The sequence below is a fragment of the Labeo rohita genome, chromosome 24 (genome assembly GCF_022985175.1).
Source record: "Labeo rohita strain BAU-BD-2019 chromosome 24, IGBB_LRoh.1.0, whole genome shotgun sequence".
NCBI classification, from domain to species: domain Eukaryota; kingdom Metazoa; phylum Chordata; class Actinopteri; order Cypriniformes; family Cyprinidae; genus Labeo; species Labeo rohita.
In genome coordinates this window covers 18,597,913-18,620,744 of record NC_066892.1, presented here as the reverse complement: position 1 = coordinate 18,620,744, position 22,832 = coordinate 18,597,913, and the positions used below count along the sequence as shown (strand labels likewise).

General features: G+C 36.8%; 2 protein-coding genes across 7 annotated transcripts in view; both read left to right on the top strand.

Annotated features, from left to right (window-relative positions):
- The window catches only part of trpa1b (transient receptor potential cation channel, subfamily A, member 1b), a 40,843-nt gene extending 35,932 nt beyond the window's left edge, over positions 1 to 4,911 (top strand). For 3 of the 5 annotated variants that reach the window (XM_051098806.1, XM_051098807.1, XM_051098808.1), the window contains 4 exons: positions 7 to 75; positions 321 to 416; positions 533 to 651; positions 4,325 to 4,909. In XM_051098806.1, coding sequence (XP_050954763.1) covers positions 7 to 75; positions 321 to 416; positions 533 to 651; positions 4,325 to 4,520 — 480 coding nt within the window. In that variant the 3' untranslated portion in view covers positions 4,521 to 4,909. Of the gene's footprint in view, positions 1 to 6; positions 76 to 320; positions 417 to 532; positions 652 to 4,324 lie in introns of all 5 variants that reach the window. The other 2 variants (XM_051098810.1, XM_051098809.1) reach the window with 2 other exon arrangements.
- A 9,660-nt stretch (positions 4,912 to 14,571) lies between these two features.
- On the top strand, positions 14,572 to 16,759 carry LOC127156002 (musculin). Of its 2 annotated transcripts, none has more exons than XM_051098663.1 (2): positions 14,572 to 15,149; positions 16,467 to 16,759. In XM_051098663.1, exons 1-2 carry the CDS (start codon positions 14,745 to 14,747, stop codon positions 16,548 to 16,550), a joined length of 489 nt encoding a protein of 162 aa, XP_050954620.1. In that variant the 5' UTR covers positions 14,572 to 14,744; the 3' UTR covers positions 16,551 to 16,759. The 2 variants fall into 2 exon arrangements, with proteins under 2 accessions (XP_050954620.1, XP_050954621.1); XM_051098664.1 differs by having other exon boundaries at positions 14,572 to 15,155.
- Positions 16,760 to 22,832: the final 6,073 nt, after the last annotated feature.

Below are 22,832 nucleotides of genomic sequence, written 5' to 3'. Positions count from 1 at the left end.
TTGCAGATTGGTTTGGCGGTAGGAGATATTGCAGAGGTACAAAGAAATGCAGAGTTGAAGAGGATAGCCATGCAGGTGAGCAGACTGATTTGATTCATGCTAATTTCTAATTTTAGCAGTATTTTCCTAAATTGTTTTAGAAAATCTAGTCAAATTTAAAGTCCCAGTTTAATCAAAATTGGAGATTTACTTGATATATACTGATATGTCCCACCCCAAACTTTCTGTTTCAATAGAAAAAAAGCACCAAAAGAGAATTTTAATCAGTAGAAGTAGTATATCTAGTGCATCACATTAATCAAGAAAGCACTTCATTACAGATAGATCTTCACACTGCCCTTGAGGAGAAGCTGCCTTATTGGTTCCTGAAGCGAGTGGACAAACCAACTATCACCATCTATCCCAATAAATGCAAGGTTTGTCTATCAACAAATGTTATTCCTACTCTGGTCCCACATGAACTCATAAAATTCTGTAAACTAACTTTTTTCAAATCCTATAATAGACATTTATGCTCTGACTTATTCTACAGAAAGTGCTGATGCAGGCACTCATTGATGGTGAGATCCAAAACACAGTTCGCACCCGTCTGAACCTCTGTTCACGGCAGGCACAGCCTCTGGAGAGGGAGCTGCACAAACAGAAGAACAGGTGATCTCTTTGTACCACAACCACTGTTCTGGGTTTACTCCGGAACACCAACTAGCAACACAAAGGGTTTGATTTTAAAAGTGAGCAGAAACTTATGTTCCATTGTGATGTTCTGCTTCTCTATTTATTGAACACCACAATAAAAAATGGGAAGGTTTATGAGCTTTTTTATGCAAAAATGTGCCTATTAAACCATCTGTCAGGAAAAAGTGCCAAATCTGCACCTTTAGAAGTACAACAGCTTGTCACTGGTACATTAAGCTACCTCCGTAGCTTTTAACAACATTCAAAAATATATTTGTACCTAAACTACCTTTAAAGAAAATATTTTAGTACTTTTGGATGAATAAATCAAACGTAGGTCAGTACACTTACACTGACCAAAATTATAAATGCAACACTTTTGTTTTTGCCCCCATTTTTCATGAGCTGAACTCAAAGATCTAAGACTTTTTCTATGTACACAAAAGGCCTATTTCTCTCAAATATTGTTCACAAATCTGTCTAAATCTGTGTTAGTGAGCACTTCTCCTTTGCCGAGATAATCCATCCACCTCAGAGGAGTGGCATATCAAGATGCTTATTAGACAGCATGATTATTGCACAGGTGTGCCTTATACTGGCCACAATAAAAGGCCAGTCTAAAATGTGCAGTTTTACTGTATTGGGGGGGGTCTGGGGGGTCCGAAAACCAGTCAGTATCTAGTGTGACCACCATTTGTCTCACGCAGTGCAACACATCTCCTTCGCATAGAGTTGATCAGGTTGTTGATTGTGGCCTGTTGGTCCACTTCTCTTCAATGGCTGTGTGAAGTTGCTAGATATTGACAGGAACTGAAACACACTGTCGTATACGCTGATCCAGAGCATCCCAAACATTCTCAATGGGTGACATGTCTGGTGAGTATGCTGGCCATGCAAGAACTGGGATGTTTTCAGCTTCCAGGAATTGTGTACAGATCCTTGCATGGGGCCGTGCATTATTATGCTGCAGCATGAGGTCATGGTCGTGGATGAATGGCACAACGATAGGCCTCAGGATCTCGCCATGGTACCTCTGTGCATTCAAAATGCCATCAATAAAATGCACCCGTGTTCGTTGTACATAACATACGCCTGCCCATACCATAACCCCACCGCCACCATGGGCCACTCAATCCACAACGTTGACATCAGCAACCGCTTACCCACATGACGCCATATACACTGTCTGCCATCTGCTCTGTGCAGTGAAAACCGGGATTCATCCGTGAAGAGAACACCTCTCCAAAGTGCCAGACGCCATCGAATGTGAGCATTTGCCCATTCAAGTCGGTTAAGACAACGAACTGCAGTCAGGTCGAGACCCCGATGAGGATGACGAGCATGTAGATGAGTTTTCCTGAGACGGTTTCTGACAGTTTGTGCAGAAATTATTTGGTTATGCAGACCAATTGTTGCAGCAGCTGTCCAGGTGGCTGGTCTCAGACGATCCTGAAGGTGAAGATGCTGGATGTGGAGGTCCTGGGCTGGTGTGGTTACACGTGGTCTGCAGTTGTGAGGCCGGTTGGATGTACTCCCAAATTCTCTGAAATGTCTTTGTATGTTAGAGAAATGAACATTCAGTTCATGGGCAACAGCTCTGGTGGACATTCCTGCAGTCAGCATGTCAATTGCACGCTCCCTCAAAACTTGCGACATCTCTGGTATTGTGCTGTGTGATAAAACTGCACATTTTAGAGTCGCCTTTTATTGTGGCCAGCCTAAGGCACACCATGCTGTCTAATCAGCATCTTGATATGCCACACCTGTGAGGTGGATGGATTATCTTGGCAAAGGAGAAGTGCTCGCTAACACAGATTTAGACAGATTTGTGAACAATATTTGAGAGAAATAGGCCTTTTGTGTACATAGAAAAAGTCTTAGATCTTTGAGTTCAGTTCATGAAAAATGGGGGCAAAAACAAAAATGTTGCATTTATAATTTTGGTCAGTGTAAATAAAATATCAATATGGATTAGTATCTGTGAATATTAAGCAAAAATACAATTTATATATGAATCCTGCATGTCCTGTGTGTCTGTGTGAATGAATAGCGCAGACGCGTGATTTAGTTTACTAAACACATACATGTGTGACGCTCGCATTTTCAGCATCTTGACGCCTCAATCTACGAGTACATGAACACATAAACATATTCTCTTGACCTGCTCTAAGAGTCACTTCATGAGCATTTTACCAGTTCTTTTGAGAAACTTAAACAGAAACTTAAAGGTCTAAGCAACCCGTCAAAATAAAAATTCTGTTTTAACTTGAAAAAAACTGTGACAGAAATATATTAATGTCATGACAGTGGGCTACTACTAATAAAAAATGTTTTTTTGTTTGTTTGTTTAAAGGAATATTTACCAGAAAAATTATTTACCATAATTCATTTAGCAGAAAAATGTAAAAACACAACACTGTTTTTCTGAAATAACATGAATAAATACATAAATAAATAAATCGTTTTTTTTTTAATAAATAAAAACTTTTTTTAAATTAAATCAGTTAATTAGATATGCTTTTAATTCTTAGAATCTAATGAAACTATAAAAACGGAATCCAGAAAATTAATAACAAAACAATAATAATAAAAGCTGAATTTGAGGGGGAAAAAAGTAACATTTCACAAAGCCTTAAACATGTAATTTTTGTTAAGATTTTATTAGATTGCTGTAAAATTCTGTGTTTCATGAATTCAGTTAAGAGGTGGTTATTGATTAATATTTTTAACTTTTAACCATTAAAAGAGTCTAGAGAAATTAAAACAGAAATAAAAAACAGAATCCAGAAAAGATTTTGGGGAAAAATAAAATGGATTTCATAGGGCCCTACTTTTGTGTGTACCGTTCCAAGCTGTTAAGCAACTTTTCAGAGATTATTTATTTATTTATTTATTTAAATTTTCTACAAAATATTTGGAGGATTTTTTTGGTGATGTGCTAGGAAATAATGCACTAAAATATCTAATCAGATGGATGTAAGTGATAATAAAGCTGATGTAGGTTAGTTTTAAAATCTGAAAACCATAAACCAGGGTTATTACTGTATAACATCAACTAAAACCATTAAAAACATTTTCAGAACTTGAAATAAAATAAACATTAAACAAAAAAATTGCAAGAACTACTAAAATATCTGAATAAATGAAAACTTAATAAAAACTATATAGATGTATTAAAACGAATAAAAATTGATAAAAACACAAAAAACTTTAATAGTATGTGAATGACACTAAAATAACACTGCGACAAGCCTTTCAGACTTGTGAGAGAGCAGCCTCTAGTGTTCATTAGCTAAAACTACACATTCAAATTCATAAACAATTACTAGTTTTCTTTGGAACATCAATTCAAATTAAATTCAACTTCATTTTTGAAGTTTTTAGCTATTCAAATATGAATGGCAGACAGCTCTAATTCACCTATCACTTGGCTTACTTTTTTAGAGAGTTTTGGATACAGTAATTATGTAGGATTTTCAAAGTAATATTTGAAATACAGTCTGCTTATAGTTTCATAAATAACACAAGCATTTCAATACAGCGGTCCAGTGATATGTGGTTGCTATCAGCTATTATTTTCGTCTGCTTAAGCCTATGTAAGTTGTCAGACATACAGTATACCCTGCATTTGATCCGCTCTCCTCTTCAGGTTGAAAGAGATGTCTAGTTTGCTGGAGAAACAGCATAACCTGCTCAAGCTGATCATCCAGAAGATGGAAATCACTTCTGAGGCTGATGAATACGACGGCCCACATAACCCTGGAGCTCTGAAACAGCCCACTTCCTGCTCATCTCAGAAGTCAAAGTGGGTCCCGCTGCTGCAAGCTATTAAGGCAAAGAAGTGATATTAGAGATGATGACATCATGTGTAAATATAAGTACCCAACCATCATTACTTATATTGACTATATTTTTATTGTGATTCAGTATATTAGTTTGAGTTATTCTTCTTATCTGATTAAGTGTAATTGTATAATCATAAGTTCATAATGTATTTAGAAGGTTACACTGATAATATATATTATGAGTCAGTCTATTAAATCCACTTAAAGTTTATACCGAAGTGTCTGAATGATATCTAGTGCTTTTATACATAATGAAGATCTTATTTGGAATTAATGCACTAACAAGCTCCTAATGCAAACTTAAAGACTTCAAACTCTGTGATGCATCACATAAAGATTTATCACACCGATCGGTCTGCATTTGTGCTCAACAACTAAAAGAATTAGCATGTAAATTTCATCTGGCCTCATGCCCGGATGTAGTAACCCTGAAAGCTTTGTCATACCAAACATTCATTTCAAAGTAGTTCTGCCAAGTGTGTAACCCTCATTTTTTGGGGTCTGTTTTAGCCCATTTTTTAGTATATCCACCACTACATTATGATGGGATTCCCATGAAAGCTGCATTATATAAAACCGTGTTGTTGATCAGATTGTCAATGGGGATTTCACAGACTTAAACAAGTCACTCAAGTTGGGAGTAGATTAAGACATGCACCTGCACAGCCGGAACACTGTAAAAATCACTTTGTGATTTTGCATGGACATCATGAGATGTAGTAAATTTGATGACGAGGATCACAATATCCAGATGGAGTGGATTTGCTTTAGATTTGGTCACTTTAAGCAATACTAAACCTATATCTTTATTGCAGCAGGCTACATGTGCTTGATGCATGAGAAACCAAAATAGAACATTTTCGAACATTCTCTGTTTAAGCCAGTTCTAGTTCAAGTCTCAGTTTTTCTGACATTGGACCCCAATCAGCTGTTTTTCAGCTTTGGAGACAAATGAGAGGAAGACAACAATTCTCATCTGTCATCTGAACAGTGTTTTACAGCATTAGGAGTTTACAGAGCCTAGATACATCACTTTCTTCTCCAAAGGGTAAGCAAGCAGCATTTCTCACACCCACCACTCAGATCTCAGCTAGACAGATATAAAAAGACCTCAGTCAGAGTATTCACATCATTCCATATTACAGATTTGATCAGCAGAGTCATCGATCTAGACGGACATAAAGTGCAAGGCATCAAAACATTCTGCAGTGATTTTCACAGTAATCCAGTACATTTCAGTACAAAATTGTTAATGTATAGTAAATATAATATTTCAGAAATAAAAACAAGATATACTTTGTGTAAAGGAAAAAAAACATTATTTGCATGCAAATTAAGCTATTTCCAACAAATTCTCATTGCAACATGCTCTTAATTAAAATATGTGTAAATTAAAGAAAAAAAAAAGGCAAGTAAATAAGTTAACAAAAACTTGGAAAAATAAAGGGGCGTGTGCGCTGCTGCTGTAACGAGGGCGGGGGCGTCAATTAAATACAGTATGTGCTGCACAAAAACATTTAGCCATACTTGCAAATATGGTGGGTTCGTTCAAATTTACTTTTAGAACGACTGTTTTACACAAGTAAAAATGCACATCATTAACCCGCCAAATCATGACAAATAGTCACATATCAGTAAAAGGCTAATATTGAATCAAATTTCATGTTCTTTGCAGATAATTCATTATGATGACATAAAATACTGTTATTAAATGTACAGGTAAGTTAATAAAAATGTAATACATTACCTCATCTGTGAGCATGATTTGTGAAAACGACATCTCCCAACCTTCCATGCTCCAACATTGCTTCATCGAGCTTTGCTTCTGTTATTGTTTTGAAAATGCGATCTCTAGCGGCGAAAACTTACATATTGTGCCTCTAATAACCAATCACATTACAGCCTTGATGTCATTGAATTTCAGTCAGAGTTGTGTGACACTCAGTCGCCGTTTACAGATACCATAGGAATAAATGAGAAATGCTGTAAGCTGAATTCCACCTGTTGCAAAAAAGTCAGTGACTTCTCTTATAAAACAGCATTTTTTTCATGGTAAACTCTAAAATTATTCAGTACAATAATATTTAGTGTAGATTAGCAGATAGGCTGTCGATTTATTAAATAAGCTGTTTCCTCTAAAAAGCTGTTTATTCAGCACTTTTTCGGCTAATGGTTGCAGACTTGCCTTCTAGTGCAGTGGTTTTCCAACCGGTCCTGTGAGTTTTGTAGGTCTCTCATATCTGACCCACCCATTTCAGGTCTTGCTGTCTCTACTAATGAGCAGATTAGTTGAATCAGGCATGCTAGATGAAGGAGACACAGAAAATTCGATTTGGTCAGATACCCGGATTTGAGTCTTATCGGCAATACTCGGATGTAAATAACAGCATGGATTGCATGTTAAATGTACTACTGAGTGCCTTGTTCTGCTAATTTATACTGTCTAAACCATGGAAAAAAGTGTGGAAGCTGCTAAATCATATAAAGAAGGACTTAGTAAGCAGGAAAGGGTGCAATATTTTGACTTATTTTTGTATAAGTTAATAGGTGGTAAAGATACGTATGAGCAGTATTAAGATATTCACCTAATATTTTACCTACCTGACCGGAAATTATCAGAAGGAACAAACATGAATGTTGCCAAGATTCTTGCCCTGGAAATCCTAGTTTAGTTTGGCCAACCACAAACACGCTTTGTTCCTTCCATTTTTGCACTCTTCTCCTTGATTTGTTATAATATTTGGCAGTCTATAGTACTACAAATGCTTTTCCCTGTCCGAGCGATTAGTACAGCCCAAAACATGACAATAATTGACCATTTTCAAAAGCAATAATAAGCAAAATACGCAAGTTTCGTCCGGTTCAGTGACATTGTCATCTTGGAACGGTCTATATGTTGTCACTCACAATAAAAATGAATGAGTTTCAAGATGCAACAACATTGTGCAGCTTCTGGTTGCCTAAATTCAAATTCCTGTAGAAACTGGATAAACATTCACAGGTAAGAATGTGTTGGTCTGTGCTTTTAATATGTATTAAATCAATATTACAGGATTTAAACTAAAGTACCTTTTAAATGACTTGTTAGATAACGGCGTCATCTTGTTGTATTGTGTTACTGTAGCAAAAGCATATTATGAAGTCTACTGAAAATATAAATATTCATACATGCATATAATAACTACAGTTGCAGTGCACATGCACTGCACATAAATGTATGTACAGTAATACATTGTAAAAATGCATCCTTAAATTTCCCAGTAAATACAGTAAAAAATCCCTAAAAGAACCATCCATTTTTGAAAGCAAAACTACTATTTCCTTTGAATTTAGGGTGAGGCATGACCTGAACATCTTCTTAGACAGGTTTTGTGAGATTCACTCCCATCAAAGTCAGGCTGGAACTGGGAGCAAATGGATAGTTCACTCTTCAGCCACTTATATCATTCAATTAAATGTGCTTGATTCAATGCAGGGGGAGGCTTGACTAAAATGGGGGCGTATTGATTTTCCTAATGGCCGTTTTGATGCTGTTACATGCCATTTGTTTTACACTGCAGCTGTGAGAGCGTGGTGACCATGGGAACCAGGGGAGGAGAGCGCGCATAGCTGATGTCATAGTCCTGCACCTGTCCCGCTTACTCATTCACACAAAACAGAGGGAGAGAAAGAAGGAAACGAGCCACTGCCCACACTACGACCCTTAACACGCTTACCGACAGACAACTGCACATTTCTCATGTTAGCTCTGACCTAAAACAACGTGGGCAGCATTGTTCCCATGTAATTAGTCCCTATGTGGAAGCTTGGGAAAGATGTGCTTACACAGTTGTTTAAAGGAGAGATTAGGGTTAAAATGTTATGAAAGGTGCCTCTGTTGCTGCTTCGCATACATTTGTTTGCTTACACTTTATACTAAGGCATCTTGATCCTGCAGATTTTCTCTCAAAGGGATGTAGTTTTTAGTTTAAATCATCACAAGCTCAGAGCAACAGGTTCCCATCGAGTGAACTGGGATTTTCATGTAAAACAGTTTAGCTATAGAATAGCAGATTTATAGAGATATTTACTGTTCATAAAAATCACAAGGCTCTTTTACACCAATGGGTTGAATGGTTCGCACTGCAAAACATTCCACTGTGGTGCTGCGAAATCAGGATTCAGGTGAAGCCCCAGTTTTATGTTCGATCTCTTTTCATAGGCAAAATCCAGACATTTCAGTTAGAATCAGTGTGAGCAGCAATTTCATGTGAATGTGAGGGATTTCTTCAAACAGGTTTAATTTCAAATTTTTGACACATTGACCAACAGAAAGCTGCTTAGTTTGACATACATTACTACACTACTGTCAATACACAGTGGACCATTTTCCAGCAGCATTTTGCTAATGCACCCACAACTTTACGTTAGGTCCAATGTCTATTTTATTTAAAACCAAGTAGCTTTTTGTAGATCAACGTGGCAAATCTGTGCACGTAAACCTCACTTGCACCCCTGATCTCAAGAGGTGCACAAGCGACTGATACTGTGGTCCTTGTTAGAGCACCACCCTCCCATGCTGGCGACCTGGGTTTGAATCCCACTCGGAACAAGAATGGAGGAGAACCGGGGTGGTTACATTGGTGCCATGACCCGGAAGTGAGGTTTAGAGGTGTGATTGTAACGAAGGCCAGCTGGTAAGAGCTGCGCAAGTAAGCCTCACTCCCATGATCTCAAAAAGCACACTAGCAACCGACGCTAGAGTTTGCGATCTTTAGAGACTGTGGTCCTTGTTAGCATGCTCACCTTCCATGCCGACGACTCGGGTTTGAATCCCATTTGGAACAAGAATGAGCGGAGGAGAACCAGAGGGGTTATGTCCGTGCCGTGACCCAGATGGGAGTGAGGTTTAGGGGGTGAGTGTAGCGGAGGCCAGCTGGAAAGAGCTGTGCAGGTAAACCTCTCAAGAGGCACATTAGCAACTGATGCTAGAGGCTGTGGTCTTTCACATCCTTGTTAGACCTGGGTTGAATCTTACTCTGAACCAGAATGAGGGAAGGAGGATCGGAAAGGTTATGTTGGTGCCTTGACCTGGAAGGGAGTGAGGTGCAGGTAAGAGCTGTGCAGGTAAACTTTACTCCCCTGATCTCAAGAGGCGCACTAATGACTGGTGCTAGAGGCTGTGGTCCTTGTGGTAACTGGAGGGGTTACTATGGTGCAGTGCCACAGATGAGAGTTAGGTTTGGGGGGTGAATGTAATGGAGACCTGCTGGTAAGAGGTGTGCAGGTAAACCTTCCCTGATCTCAAGAGGTGCACTAATGACTGATTTAATGACTGTTAATGACTGTTTTATTTTGCGGTCCTTGTTAGGGTACATGGCTCGGTTCAAATCTAGCTTGAAACGAAAATGAGGGGAGGAGAACCGGAGGGGTTACATTGGTGTGACCAGGATGAGCGTTAGATTTAGGGGGGGTGAGTGTAAAGGTGGCCAGCTGGTAAGAGCTGTGCAGGCAAACCTCAGGTCCCTGGTCTCAAGAGATGCACTAGCAACGCTGCCTCCCATGCCAACGACTTGGTTTCGAATCTCACCAGGAAAATAAATGAGGAGGAAAACTGGAGGGGTTACATTGGTGCTGTGATCCGGATAGAAGTGAGGTTTAGGGTGTGAGTGTAAAGGAAGCCAGTTGGTAAGAGCTGTAAAGCAGGTAAACCTCAATCCCCTGATCTCAATAGGTGCACCAGAGACTGCTGCTAGAGGCTGCTGTCCTTGATAGCGTGCCTGCCTCCCATTCCAACAACATGGGTTTGAATCCCACTCGGAACAAGAAAGAACTTGAGGGGTTACATTGGTGCCATGATCCGGATGGAATTAAGGTTTAGGTGATTAGTGTAAACCGTTGGTTTCAGAATCAAATCCTGGAGGGCCACAGCTCTGCACAGTTTAGCTCCAACCCTAATCAAACACACCTGATCCAGATAATCAACGTCTTCAGGATTACTAGAAACTATTAAGCAGGAATGAGTTGGAGCTGTTTGGAGCTAAACTCTGCAGAGCTGCTGCCCTCCAGGATTGAGTTTGGGACCACTGGTGTAAAAGAAGCAGCTGGTAACAGTTGTGCAGGTAAACCTTACTCCCCTGATCTCAAGAGGTGCACTAGCGAATGCTGCTAGAGGCTGCGGCCCTTGTTAGCTTACCTGCCTTCCATGCTGGCAACCTGGGTTCAAATCCTGCTTGGAACAAGAATGAGGGAAGGAGAACTGAGGTTGTTGCATCGGTGCCATAACCCGGATGGAAGTGAGGCTTTAAGAGTGAGTGTAATAGAAGCCAGCTGGCAAGAGCTGCACAGGTAAACCTTACTCCACTAATCACTAGAGGCTGTGCTCCTTGTTAGCATCTACCTTGTTTGTGTTCTTCTTTGCGTGCCTGTATCTCATGCTGGCAACCATGCTGGGTTTGAATCCCGCTCTGAATAAGAATGAAGGGAGGAGATTCTGGAGGGGTTATGTTGGTGCCGTGACCCAGATGGGAGTGAAGTTTAGGGAGGTGAGTGTAACAGAGGCCAGCTGGTATGAGCTGCATAGATAAACCTCACTCCCCTGATCTCAAGAGGTGCACCTAGCGACTGACACTAGAGGCTGCAGTACTTTTTAGCATGCCCACCTCCAATGTGGCATCCTGGGTTCAAATCCCACTCTGAACAAGAAAAAGAAGCGAAGAACCGGAGGAGTTATGTTGGTGCCGTGATACCAAATGGGAGTGCGATTTAGGGAGGTGAGTGTAACAGAGGCCAGCTGGTAGGACCTGCACAGGTAAACCTCACTCCACTGATCTCAGGTGACACTAAAGGCTGCAGTACTTGTTAGCATGCCCGCCTCCAATGCTGGCATTCTGGGTTCAAATCTCACTCTGAACAAGAAAACGGAGAGAAGAACTGGAGGTGTTATGCTGGTGCCGTGACCCGGATGGGAGTGAGGTTTAGCGGGGTGAGTGTAACTGAGGCCAGCTGGTAAAAGATATGCAGGTAAACCTCACTCCCCTGATCTCAAAAGGCGCATTCTTAACTTCAACCTTAAGACACAGCACTCATGCGCGAGACGTTAAAAAAGCAGCAAGACATGTCCAAAAACTTCCATCTAAAACATATAGAAATCTATTAAAAATGATCCAGAAAAATGTTTTGTGTGAACTGGCCCTTGCAGTAAGAATGAATATCTTAAATTCCACAGAGCAAGAAGCATAAACAGTTTATTGTAGGTTATTCCAAAGCTGTCTACACTTGGCATGTACCCTCTGCAAAAATGGAGCATGCGAGTCAGCTGTGCTTTTGGATAATTTTTGGCTGAGGGTGACCACTGTAATATAAAATCTTAATTTCACACTCATTAGGCGAGAATGAAAACTCATACATATCGAGTTTACCGAGAGATATTGTGAGATGCTGAGAAAATTTCAGCTGTGGGAAATTCGGTTTTATGGTTTAGGAAATTTTGCTCTTCATGTATGGTCATTTGAAAGATTCAGTGTTGCATACACGATTTATGCAGAGATATACGGATACATTTTAATGCATTGTGTAATCTTACCCAGATAATTCTATTAGTGATGTGGCTGTGGAAGGTATCTTTTCTTTAGGGCTGGTGGTGTTCAAAATGTCTAGACATAAATGGGAAGAAGTCCTCATATGCATGTCTAACCTACATGTTTTTATCATACATTCTGTATAATGCTGAATGAATACATTTATAACTTTGGCCCCCTCTGATGTGTCATTTAATCACCAATATGAGCAGGCCCAACAAAACAGTTACACTGAAGAGTCAGTCATACAAAGTTTTCTATAAAACAGCTGAACTGACATCTGTCAAGTATAATGAAAAAAAAATCATTTTAATTTGCCTGGCATGTGCAATGCTTACATGTTTCTGTATGATAAAAGAGACAAATGAGAGCGCAGTGTGATCATGTGAAGAATGTCAACATGGGTATTTTTCCTTCACCCACAGGGTCCCAGCGATTGCCCCCCCATCCTGCAGATGTAATGTAAAGTGCTGACAGCTGTGGCCAATGTGCAGCGAGTGTGTGTGAGAGCACTTTAACCAAGCAGAAACCCAATATCTCTGTGAAATGGCCAGTGGATTAAGAACGTTTGATAAGCCTTCAGACATTTCTATTTGCTTAAGAGCATGTGGGAAAAAGCATTTAAGCAAACCATTGGTGACCACTGAACAGAAGAAATAAGAAACTGAAGTTTTTCACAATATTTTCATTAAATTATTTAATTGAAGTATGGCTAGGTTGGTTTGGGTTACACTAGTGTGTAGCAGGTTGTTTTGGAGAACGCCATTTTAATCCGACTTAATACATGTATTATATATTTTATGTTTATTATTCTTAATTTTTATTAAATTAATAAATGTAAAGTAAAAAGTAAACAATGTAATTATTTATTATTGACTAATGATTTATTGGTAACACTTTACAATGAGCGTCATTTGCTAACATTAGTTAATGTATTAACTAACATAAATGAAAAATGAACAATGCATTTATTACATTATTCATTCATCTTTATTAATGTTAGTTAATGTAAATACAGTTTATTGTTCATGTTAGTTGACAGTGCATTAACTAATGTTAACACAACTTGTGATTTTAATAATTAACAAATTAACTAAGTGAAGTAAACTATGTGAAATTAACATTAACTAAGCTTAATAAATGAATTAATGTAATGACTCTAAAGTGTTTTTTATTAATTGTTTAAATAACAGATGTAACTTCCATGATTAAAGTTGATTTATTAAATATTTTAAATTTAAAATAATAAATAAAAAATATATAAAAATTTAAATAAGTATTTAATATATTTAAATGAGTATATTGCTTTATAATTTTATTTATGGTTTACTTTTTTTGTTAAACATATTCAGAATTTTAAATTAATGTTGAACTTTAATGAATGCAAATATTTAATTTAAGTAAGAATTTTAATGTATTTAAATAAATATTAAATTTGCATTATTGCATGTATTGATTTTTTATTATTTTATTTATGTTTTAAAATGTTTGTTAAACGTATTCAGAATTTTAAATTAATACTGAACTTTAATGAATGCAAGCATTTAAATAAGATTTTAATGTAAGTATTTAAATATTACATTTGCATTATTGCATGTATTGATTATTTTATTTATGATTTAAAATGTGTTAAACGTATTCAGAATTTGAAATTAATATTGAATTTAATATTTTATAACAATATTAAATATATAATATAATTTTGAATATATATCAATTTATATAATTTATTTAAGCCATTATTCCAGTTTATTGTCACATAATCCTTCAGAAATCATTCTAATATGCTAATATATTATCGGTTATTATTGATGCTCAATTATGAATTATATTTTTTATTGTTATCAATGTCGAAAACAGCTTTTGCTGCTTAATATTTTTTGTAGAAACGATGATACATCTTCCCCAGCATTCTTTGATAATTTTTAAAATAGAAATATTTTATAACATAAACGTCGCTTTCGATTTGATGCGTCTTTACTGAATAACAATATTTACTACTTAAAAAAATAATTACCCCAGTGTTTTGAATAGTAGTCTATTACTGTATCCACAAAATATTCAGCAGCAAAACTGATAAGAAGAACTGTTTCTTGAGCACCAAATCAGCATTTTTGAATGATTTCTGAAGGATTGTGTGGTTATTATTATTCAGCTATTTTATAAATAATAATTAGCCAATTATAAAGATCTGTAGGCTGTTTTATGTGGTGTGGTTAAACAGCTTATGCTGTTAGTTCATGGCAGATTCCATGGATTCATGCAGCATATGCTGTCAGTGCCACTGTGTCAAGTCGTCTTGCCAAAAGTTAGATGGGGGAAAGGGGAGGAGAAATGCCTGATCCAGAGTGACCCTGCCAAACCCCAAACCTTAAATGTGCTTGGTACACCACAGGACAAGCTCTGAGATGCTAGCGAAGACGGGCAGAAGATACAGTCTGCGTAGTCTACTTAACAATTTTAACATTTATTTACTTTCAGAAGATGCTGAATGACTTTAAATAATGGCCATGTGTTGATGCGCCTTTTCTTGCCTGGGCTTCTTTTACAGAGATTTGAAATTTAGGCAGCACCTGTTGCTTTAAATCTACATCAAGGACTGAATATCATATACCTTTGAAACGCAGGAACCCAAGTTGTTTGCTCTGAAGCAGGTGCAGTCGAGATGTCCACAGGTTCGGTGAGTGATCCTGAAGATCTCCAGGAGCTGTCAATCACTCACATGGACACACGTTCTCTAGAAGATTCAGAAGACGAGTTTAGTATCGATGACAGTCTGAAAGCAAAGACCAAACAACCTCGTTCTGCTGCCAACAGCAACAAGCAAATGAAGATGGGGAAGGATGGCAGACAGTCTCAGAGAAACGCAGCTAATGCCAGGGAGAGGGCACGCATGAGGGTTCTCAGTAAAGCGTTCTCGCGGCTGAAGACCAGCCTGCCGTGGGTACCGGCAGACACCAAACTGTCAAAGCTGGACACGCTGCGTCTGGCATCCAGCTATATTTCTCACCTCAGACAGCTCTTGCAAGAGGACAGATACGAGAACAGCTTTGTACATCCTGTAAACTTGGTATGAGTGAGTGTTGTCTGAGTTTATCACAGGATTGTATACACTTCCATCTGGTCGAGAACATTTATTGTTCAGTATTACTTGTATAATGCATAATCCATATGAAATGATAGAAACAGAAAGTATAACAGAAAAAAAGTTGTATAGTATCATATCTTTTTTTTTTTTTTTTTTTTTTTTTTTTTTTGAAGTACTGTGCCTTAGGAGTAACATTAAAAATACCATGATAGATGAGTAGGGCAATCATTTAATCATGTATAATTTTAAAGTACTACGGTAATGCTATTAGATACCATTACTGCACCATGGTATAATGCTAAAGAAGTTCATTTGTATTTAAATACTCTATTATAAACAATTATAAACACGATTTATTTGAAATATACTATCAGCTACATATGCTGATGCTACACATGAATAATATTTTTTCAAATTATATATTAAAATAAAAAATGTATTATTCTGTGTTAAATACCAATGATGTATAAACAAATATATTCATAAAAAATAGTTAATTACTTAATTAATAATTACTATGAATGACATAATATAAATTGCATAAATAATTACGTTTTATTTTACAGATAATTTTACTCAACATTTCATATTTCTTGTTTAATATTCTGTACTAAATATAAACAACATAACATTAAATATATTTTAAATAATATTAAAATCATAATTCAATTATAATTCATTAAGTACATATTTTATTTTACATATTACAGTAACAGCGCATATACTGTAATTAATGTAACATTTCATATACTGCATTATATATATATAGTATTTTATTATAATATGTAAAATAACATTGAAATTATATAAATATATTTCATTATTAAATTTATAAATTATACAAAAATTATATAAATAATTAATAACAGTACATATTTTATTTTACATATTAAAGTAACAGCACATATACTGTATTAAATTTAACTGTTTATATGTTGCATATATATATGCATATATATATATATATATATTGTTAAAAACTTTATACGATATGCTAACGTTTTTTAACATTATTAAAAAACGTATTTACTTTTTAATATTCAGTATTAATATAAATATTCAGTATTAATAGCATAGTATCTAAAATTTTAAAAAGAAATCTGAATTATTTTAACAGTACATATTTTATTTCACATATTACAATATCAGCACATATACTGTATTAAAATTAAAATAAATCCTGCAAATACTTTTAAGTAAAAGTAATACAGTAAACTGAGCATTACATGCATTCGCATCTGCATCTTATGGCATTTTACCAGTAATGTGTGAGTGATATTTTTATTCTTTTTTCCACAGACCTGGCCTTTTGTGGTCTCAGCACGATCAGAGGACACCAAAGACATTTCAGCAGCGGTCAGACTATGTGGAGCTACAGCATAAACATCTGGCACCTCTCTGTCTTTTATCCCCCTCCATCTCTCGCTCTTGCTCTCTCTCTCTCTTTTTACTGTCTGTACTCATGCACTTCCTTTGAACTTACATCAATGGACATTATGCAATGAATGCAAATGCATGTGGGACCTACAAGTAGTTAAACAGCAAAGTCATTGCACACAAATCTGTTTTTATATATAGCCTGATGTTTTTATGTCCATTCCAGCAAACAAAAACAGATATCGCTATATGTGTTGAAATATTTGAAATGCTGTCTGTATTTAGCTTAAAACCAACTCTTGTAAAAAAAAAAAAAAAAAAAAAGAACTTGCATAGCTAGGGAGGCACACTGAAAATCACTTTTAAGGCACTTGTAATTTTTTCTAACCATCCGGCAGACATTTAAAAATCATATTTTGATAGGATGTTTTCACCCTGTGGAATCTGTTTTGGTTTGTTTTGAGATTTTTTCCTCTCACTATTTTTCACAACAACATGACCTATAAGGCTAGATGGAATAGAACACAAAATATCTGTCCACATATGTTATACTCCAAAGTATGTTTAAGTTTATTTATGATTGTGATATTTGTGGCTTGTTCTGTCTTTTCTTTTTATGTACTTTACATTATCATTGAATGAATCACTCAGTGAATGTCTACGCCACTTGCGTAGCATGTGGCATTGATGCATAATAATCTTTTTATGTACCAGCCCAGCTAACAAAATGTATTTTAAAGAACAGTTTGCAACCATTAAGATATGAAATGTTATTTTTGAATGTTTTCATAATGTTTTTTCTACGTCTGGAAGATGTCTGTTAAAGATCGCTTGATCTGGAAAGCATCTGCTGTGTACAACAGATGTCAGGTTTACATACGTTCTAAATCATCAACATCTTAAAGACATCTAATAGACGTCTATTTGACATCTGATAGGAAATGTCCGATAGACATATTGCAGATGTGCAAACACTTTAATAAATACGTCTTGCAGATGTAAATGCAGACGTCACATTTTCAAATGTATGTAAAACTGACATCTTACAGACATCTGTCAGATGTTTGTACACAGCAGATGCTTTCCAGATCAAGAGATCTTTAACAGGCATCTTGCAGATGTACATGTGCTATCTGGGTTATGGCAATGTTAGCCCTGATAGCACACGTACATCTTGGAGACGTCTATTGTATGTCTGCATTTATATCTGCAAGGTGTATTTTTTACGTAGTTTGCTCATCTGCAATACGTCTATTGGATGTTTCCTATCAGATGTCAAATAGATGCTGTATTAGATGTTTTTAAAATGTTTATGATTTAGAATGTATGTAAAACTGACATCTTACAGACGTCTGCCAGATGTTTGTACACAGCAGATTCTTTCCAGATCAAGAGATCTTTAACAGACATCTTGCAGATGTACGTGTGCTATCTGGGTTATGACAATGTTAGCCCTAATAGCATACAGACATCTCGGAGACTTCTATTTAATGTCTGCATTTACATCTGCAAAGACGTACTTTTTTACATAGTTTGCTCATCTGCAATACGTCTATTGGATGTTTCCATTCAGATGTCAAATAGACGTCTATTAGTTGTCTTTAAGATGTTTATGATTTAGAATGTATGTAAAACTGACATCTTACAGACATCTGCCAGACGTTTGTACACAGCAGATGCTTTCCAGATCAAGAGACATCTTGCAGACGTACGTGTGCTATCTGGGAGGCTACTTTTGAATATTTTCTCAATTATCTGAAGTTAGTAGTAACATTTTTAAAAAGTTAGACAACCGTACAACGATATGAATGATATGCTAACGTTTTGGAAACGTTATTAAAGACCACATAACTTTTAATGAAACTTTGAAGCTTGTTCATAACTTTGAGAGAACTTTGCCAGAATGTTCAAATGCTAAAATTCTGAGAATGTTTTGTGTTACACTTGATCAAGTGTTTATCCTGATTTAAATTCATTTATCCTGTTGAATCTTATAGCCTATGTTTGGTCATCTGTGAGAACTACACTAGGCTATGTTACACATAATTATAATGTCACTTTTCTTAGAAGGAATACTTTAATGAATGTACTTGTAGACTGATTAAATTTCATAAAGTTTAATAAACTTTGTGTTAACTTTCTGAATACGTAAACTACGGGATTTTGTCCCTTCACAACATCTTTCGTGTCCGTTTACCAAATGCCTGACGTTTCGCGTTGAAACTTAGTTATCCTTCAAGTTATCACCTTAAACACATACCTTAAAACACTGCACTTTCCAAACTGTAGAACCCCAAATTGTGTGAGCTTGTGCCCATGTGGTCATTAAGAATGTGCGCGGTTTGAAGAGGAAACCGACTTTTCATCACGTTTGTGGAGGATTGCAGCTGTCGACCCCGTTAGTTTCCCAGAATACTGAACTGGTCCCCTGAGGGAGTCTCACAGGAGATGAAGCACTTTGTCAGGCAAGGACAGCTCAGAAACGGCTCTCACGTTCTCCACCGCTGCTGCAGGATGAGCGCTCTGGGGTTCACTGAGCTTACAATGAGGAAAGTATTATCTGACTGCTAAAACTCATGACTTCATAAACCACCGTGATTTGTCATCCTCTTCTACCTGCTATAATACATCATTATATCACAACGCAACCGGAATGTAGAGTAGAATACCCAGTATTCTAGTAGATAAAGCGAGCATTTGCAGTTAATGCATCATTCATACGATCTGAAAACATTTAACAAAATAGGCTAGGACTAATAGACAAGTAAAATCTTAATTAATAGTTCCATCTAGTGGTGACAGAATTTTGGCCACGTTTAAGTAGACTAGTTCTAAAACATCTAGTATATGTATAAATATACATCTGCTATCATCTACTAGGCTATATGTATACACATATATGCCCTGGTGAAAAAACCAGCATATGCTGGTAGGTATGTTTTGATGCTGGAATGCTGGTTAGGTAGGTTTTGATGCTGGTTTAAGCTGGTCCTTAGCTGGTTGATGGTCCTTGACCAGCAACATGACCAGCAAACACCAGCAAAGGACCATCTTAAACCAGCAAAGGACCAGCATAAACCAGCTTAAACCAGCATCACAACTGGTCCTTAGCTGGTTTATGCTGGTCCTTTGCCGGTTCATGCTGGTCCTTTACCAGCAACATGACCAGCAAAAACCAGCAAAGGACCAGCTTAAACCAGCATCACAACTGGTCCTTTGCTGATTTATGCTGGTCCTTTGCTGGTTCATGCTGGTCCTTGACCAGCAACATGACCAGCAAAAATCAGCAAAAGACCAGCTTAAACCAGCAAAGGACCATCTTAAACCAGCTTAAACCAGCATCACAACTGGTCCTTTGCTGGTTTATGCTGGTCCTTTGCTGGTTCATGTTGGTCCTTGACCAGCAACATGACCAGCAAAAACCAGCAAAGGACCAGCTTAAACCAGCATCACAACTGGTCCTTAGCTGGTTTATGCTGGTCCTTTGCTGGTTCATGTTGGTCCTTGACCAGCAACATGACCAGCAAAAACCAGCAAAGGACCATCTTAAACCAGCAAAGGACCAGCTTAAACCAGCATCACAACTGGTCCTTTGCTGGTTTATGCTGGTCCTTAGCTGGTTTATGCTGGTCCTTTGCTGGTTCATGCTGGTCCTTGACCAGCAACATGAAAAAAAAAAAAAAAAAAACAGCAAAGGACCAGCTTAAACCAGCAAAGGACCAGCTTAAACCAGCATCACAACTGGTCCTTTGCTGGTTTATGCTGGTCCTTTGCTGGTTCATGCTGGTCCTTGACCAGCAACATGAAAAAAAAAACAACAAAAAAAAAAAGCAAAGGACCAGCTTAAACCAGCTAAGGACCAGCATAAACCAGCAAAGGACCATCTTAAACCAGCATCAAAACCCACCTAACCAACATTCCAGCATCAAAACATACCTACCAGCATATGCTGTTTTTTTCACCAGGGTACAGTTTAATTTGAGCTAATTAGATGGCTAAATAACCAAGTTCAACATTACTTCTAAAAGACCAAATGTGATAGTATAGCCTATATTTGTTATGATTTGTTATGATTTGTTCTGGATACTCTAACGGATTTAAAAATAATAGATATATTACAAATACAAAGAATAGAATACAGTCTTCTAATTCGATTAGAATCATATTTGTTATGGTGATTCTACCGTCAGTTTTAGTCATATTCAGTAGTTTTATACATAGTCAGCAGAGGTCGCTATTGATCCACAATACGATACAATTCGCCTCAGTCACAACAAACTTTCGACACTGTGTCTGCCAGTAAGTTTTTATACCTTCATGTTTCCCTAATTTACACTGAATAATGAAAGGTTATTTTAGTGAACGCTAAACTTAGGAAACTGCCTTTCTGTAGACCTACTGGTGTGTGTTTGTACGGACAGCAAAAAACACTCCAGTAGATTTAATTAAATTCTTGAAATACTCTGTATGTTTAGCCATCCTTTTCTCAGGTGGAACACATTTTCATTAATATGGAGCTATGTTTTCGCGTATTAACCTGTGAGGAAGTCCAATTTTTTGTGTATCAAAACACATTTCAGAGACAAAATTTCCATGAACAGGAAGGAACTGTAGTACAGCCAAACAGCGAAGTTCACTGAGGCTTTCTTTGTAGTTCAACCAAAAGCACTTATACTGCAAACCCACGGCGAGCCAAGATTCAGAGAACAGTCTTTGAGGATATGAAAGACATTCTGAGCTTATTTGTTATCTAATATCTATTCACTCAACAGCAAGGAGGAAGAAAATGTTTAACAGGGCCTTTTACTTTGATTATCAGTTTAACATCAGCTTTATTTTGGTTTCATTCAAAACATGTAGGTCATTCAATCTTGTGGCTTGTTAGCGTTATCTCAAGAATTTGTGAAAAAACACCATAATTTGCAAAACAAATATCGCTATCACTAAACAGAGCATGCATTATTGCAGCAAACTATTACACTTTATCTTTTTGCGTCTATAAATCAATTACAATACATATCTTTAAAGGCCTTTTTCTCAAAATTATTATTTTCTTCTTTCTTTCTTTTTCATGCACTGAGCCAAAATATTTTACAGTTTTATTACTATCCATATTCTGAATGGTTGTACTTTGTTGTGTGTTTATATATTATTTATCTAATTTACATACCATTTTATTCCTAAAAACTGAATTTTCTGGTTGTTGATAGTATTTTTATGACTTATGGAGAGATTCAAATTCTCTCTTTAAAAACATTTTTCTTTAAATTTTTCTTTAACCAAATGTTCAGATTTCTGTTCTGGAAATGTATGCAAATGTGTGCAAATTTAATGCCTCATTTGCATTTTTAATCATAACACAATACAAAACAATCGTCTTAAATGTACCATAATTAATCACCCTCTAAACTATAGTGATATCTGTACGTTTTTACCCTATTTTCCTGTCTTGCCCTCAAAAAAATGCATTGACATGAAACTTTTTAATTGAAGTTGTTTAATAATTTAGAATTGCTGCATATTATCTTATTAAAATATAATTTTATTAAAATATATTGTGTAACTAATTAAGTTAAAAGTTTAAAAGAAAAAAAAACGAGATGATTGACCAATCAGAATCAAGTATTCTACAAAGCCGTATAATAGAATGTTGTATGTTTACATTGGCAAATCAGACACTTGCCACACTCTTCCTTTGACGATGGCTTTCTTTTCACAGTGCCAAGTCACTACCCTGCGCACAACTACATCCAATATGTAGCGTCATGAAACATGGCAGACTGTGAGAAAGTTTGGTGGTTCGCTGAAGGTCACTCTGAATATTACAGGGTGTGTGATCTGCTTGGCTGGAGACTTCCTGCTGGGCTGGAGGGGGGGAGATGACACAGTTTTCTTTTAGGCAGGTGATAGAGTTTCCGCACAAGAGCAAGGCGCTCTATCTCCCGAGAGAATGGAGCCTCTTTGTGGCTGGATGTGCTCACAGAGGAAGGTCAAACCAGGGAAGGGAGGGGTGATGAGGTTGAGCATTGACAAGAAAACATTTCATCAGATATTCCCCTCTTCCTATTGATTCCTTGCCCACTCGGTTCTTTCTTTCTCGATTATTTTTGAAGTTCGAGGGGTGGTGTTGGCAGTGAGCATTTTTTATGCGGTGGCCTGATTTAGGATACTGATATTTTCTCGCAAGGTATGCGTTATTCTTTTCTCGCTGTTTACAAGAAAAGGGTGGGAACCACAGTCATTGTGAAGTGAACAAAAGGGTTTAGGTGAGCTCCAGAAAGGCATTGT

What these genes read in the sequence shown, in the direction of transcription:
- LOC127156002 (XM_051098663.1), top strand. Translation starts at nt 14,745, where the DNA reads ATGTCCACAGGTTCGGTGAGTGATCCTGAAGATCTCCAGGAGCTGTCA. An exon ending in TTGTACATCCTGTAAACTTG is followed by an intron (nt 15,150 to 16,466) that starts GTATGAGTGAGT and finishes TTTTTTCCACAG; the next exon opens with ACCTGGCCTTTTGTGGTCTC.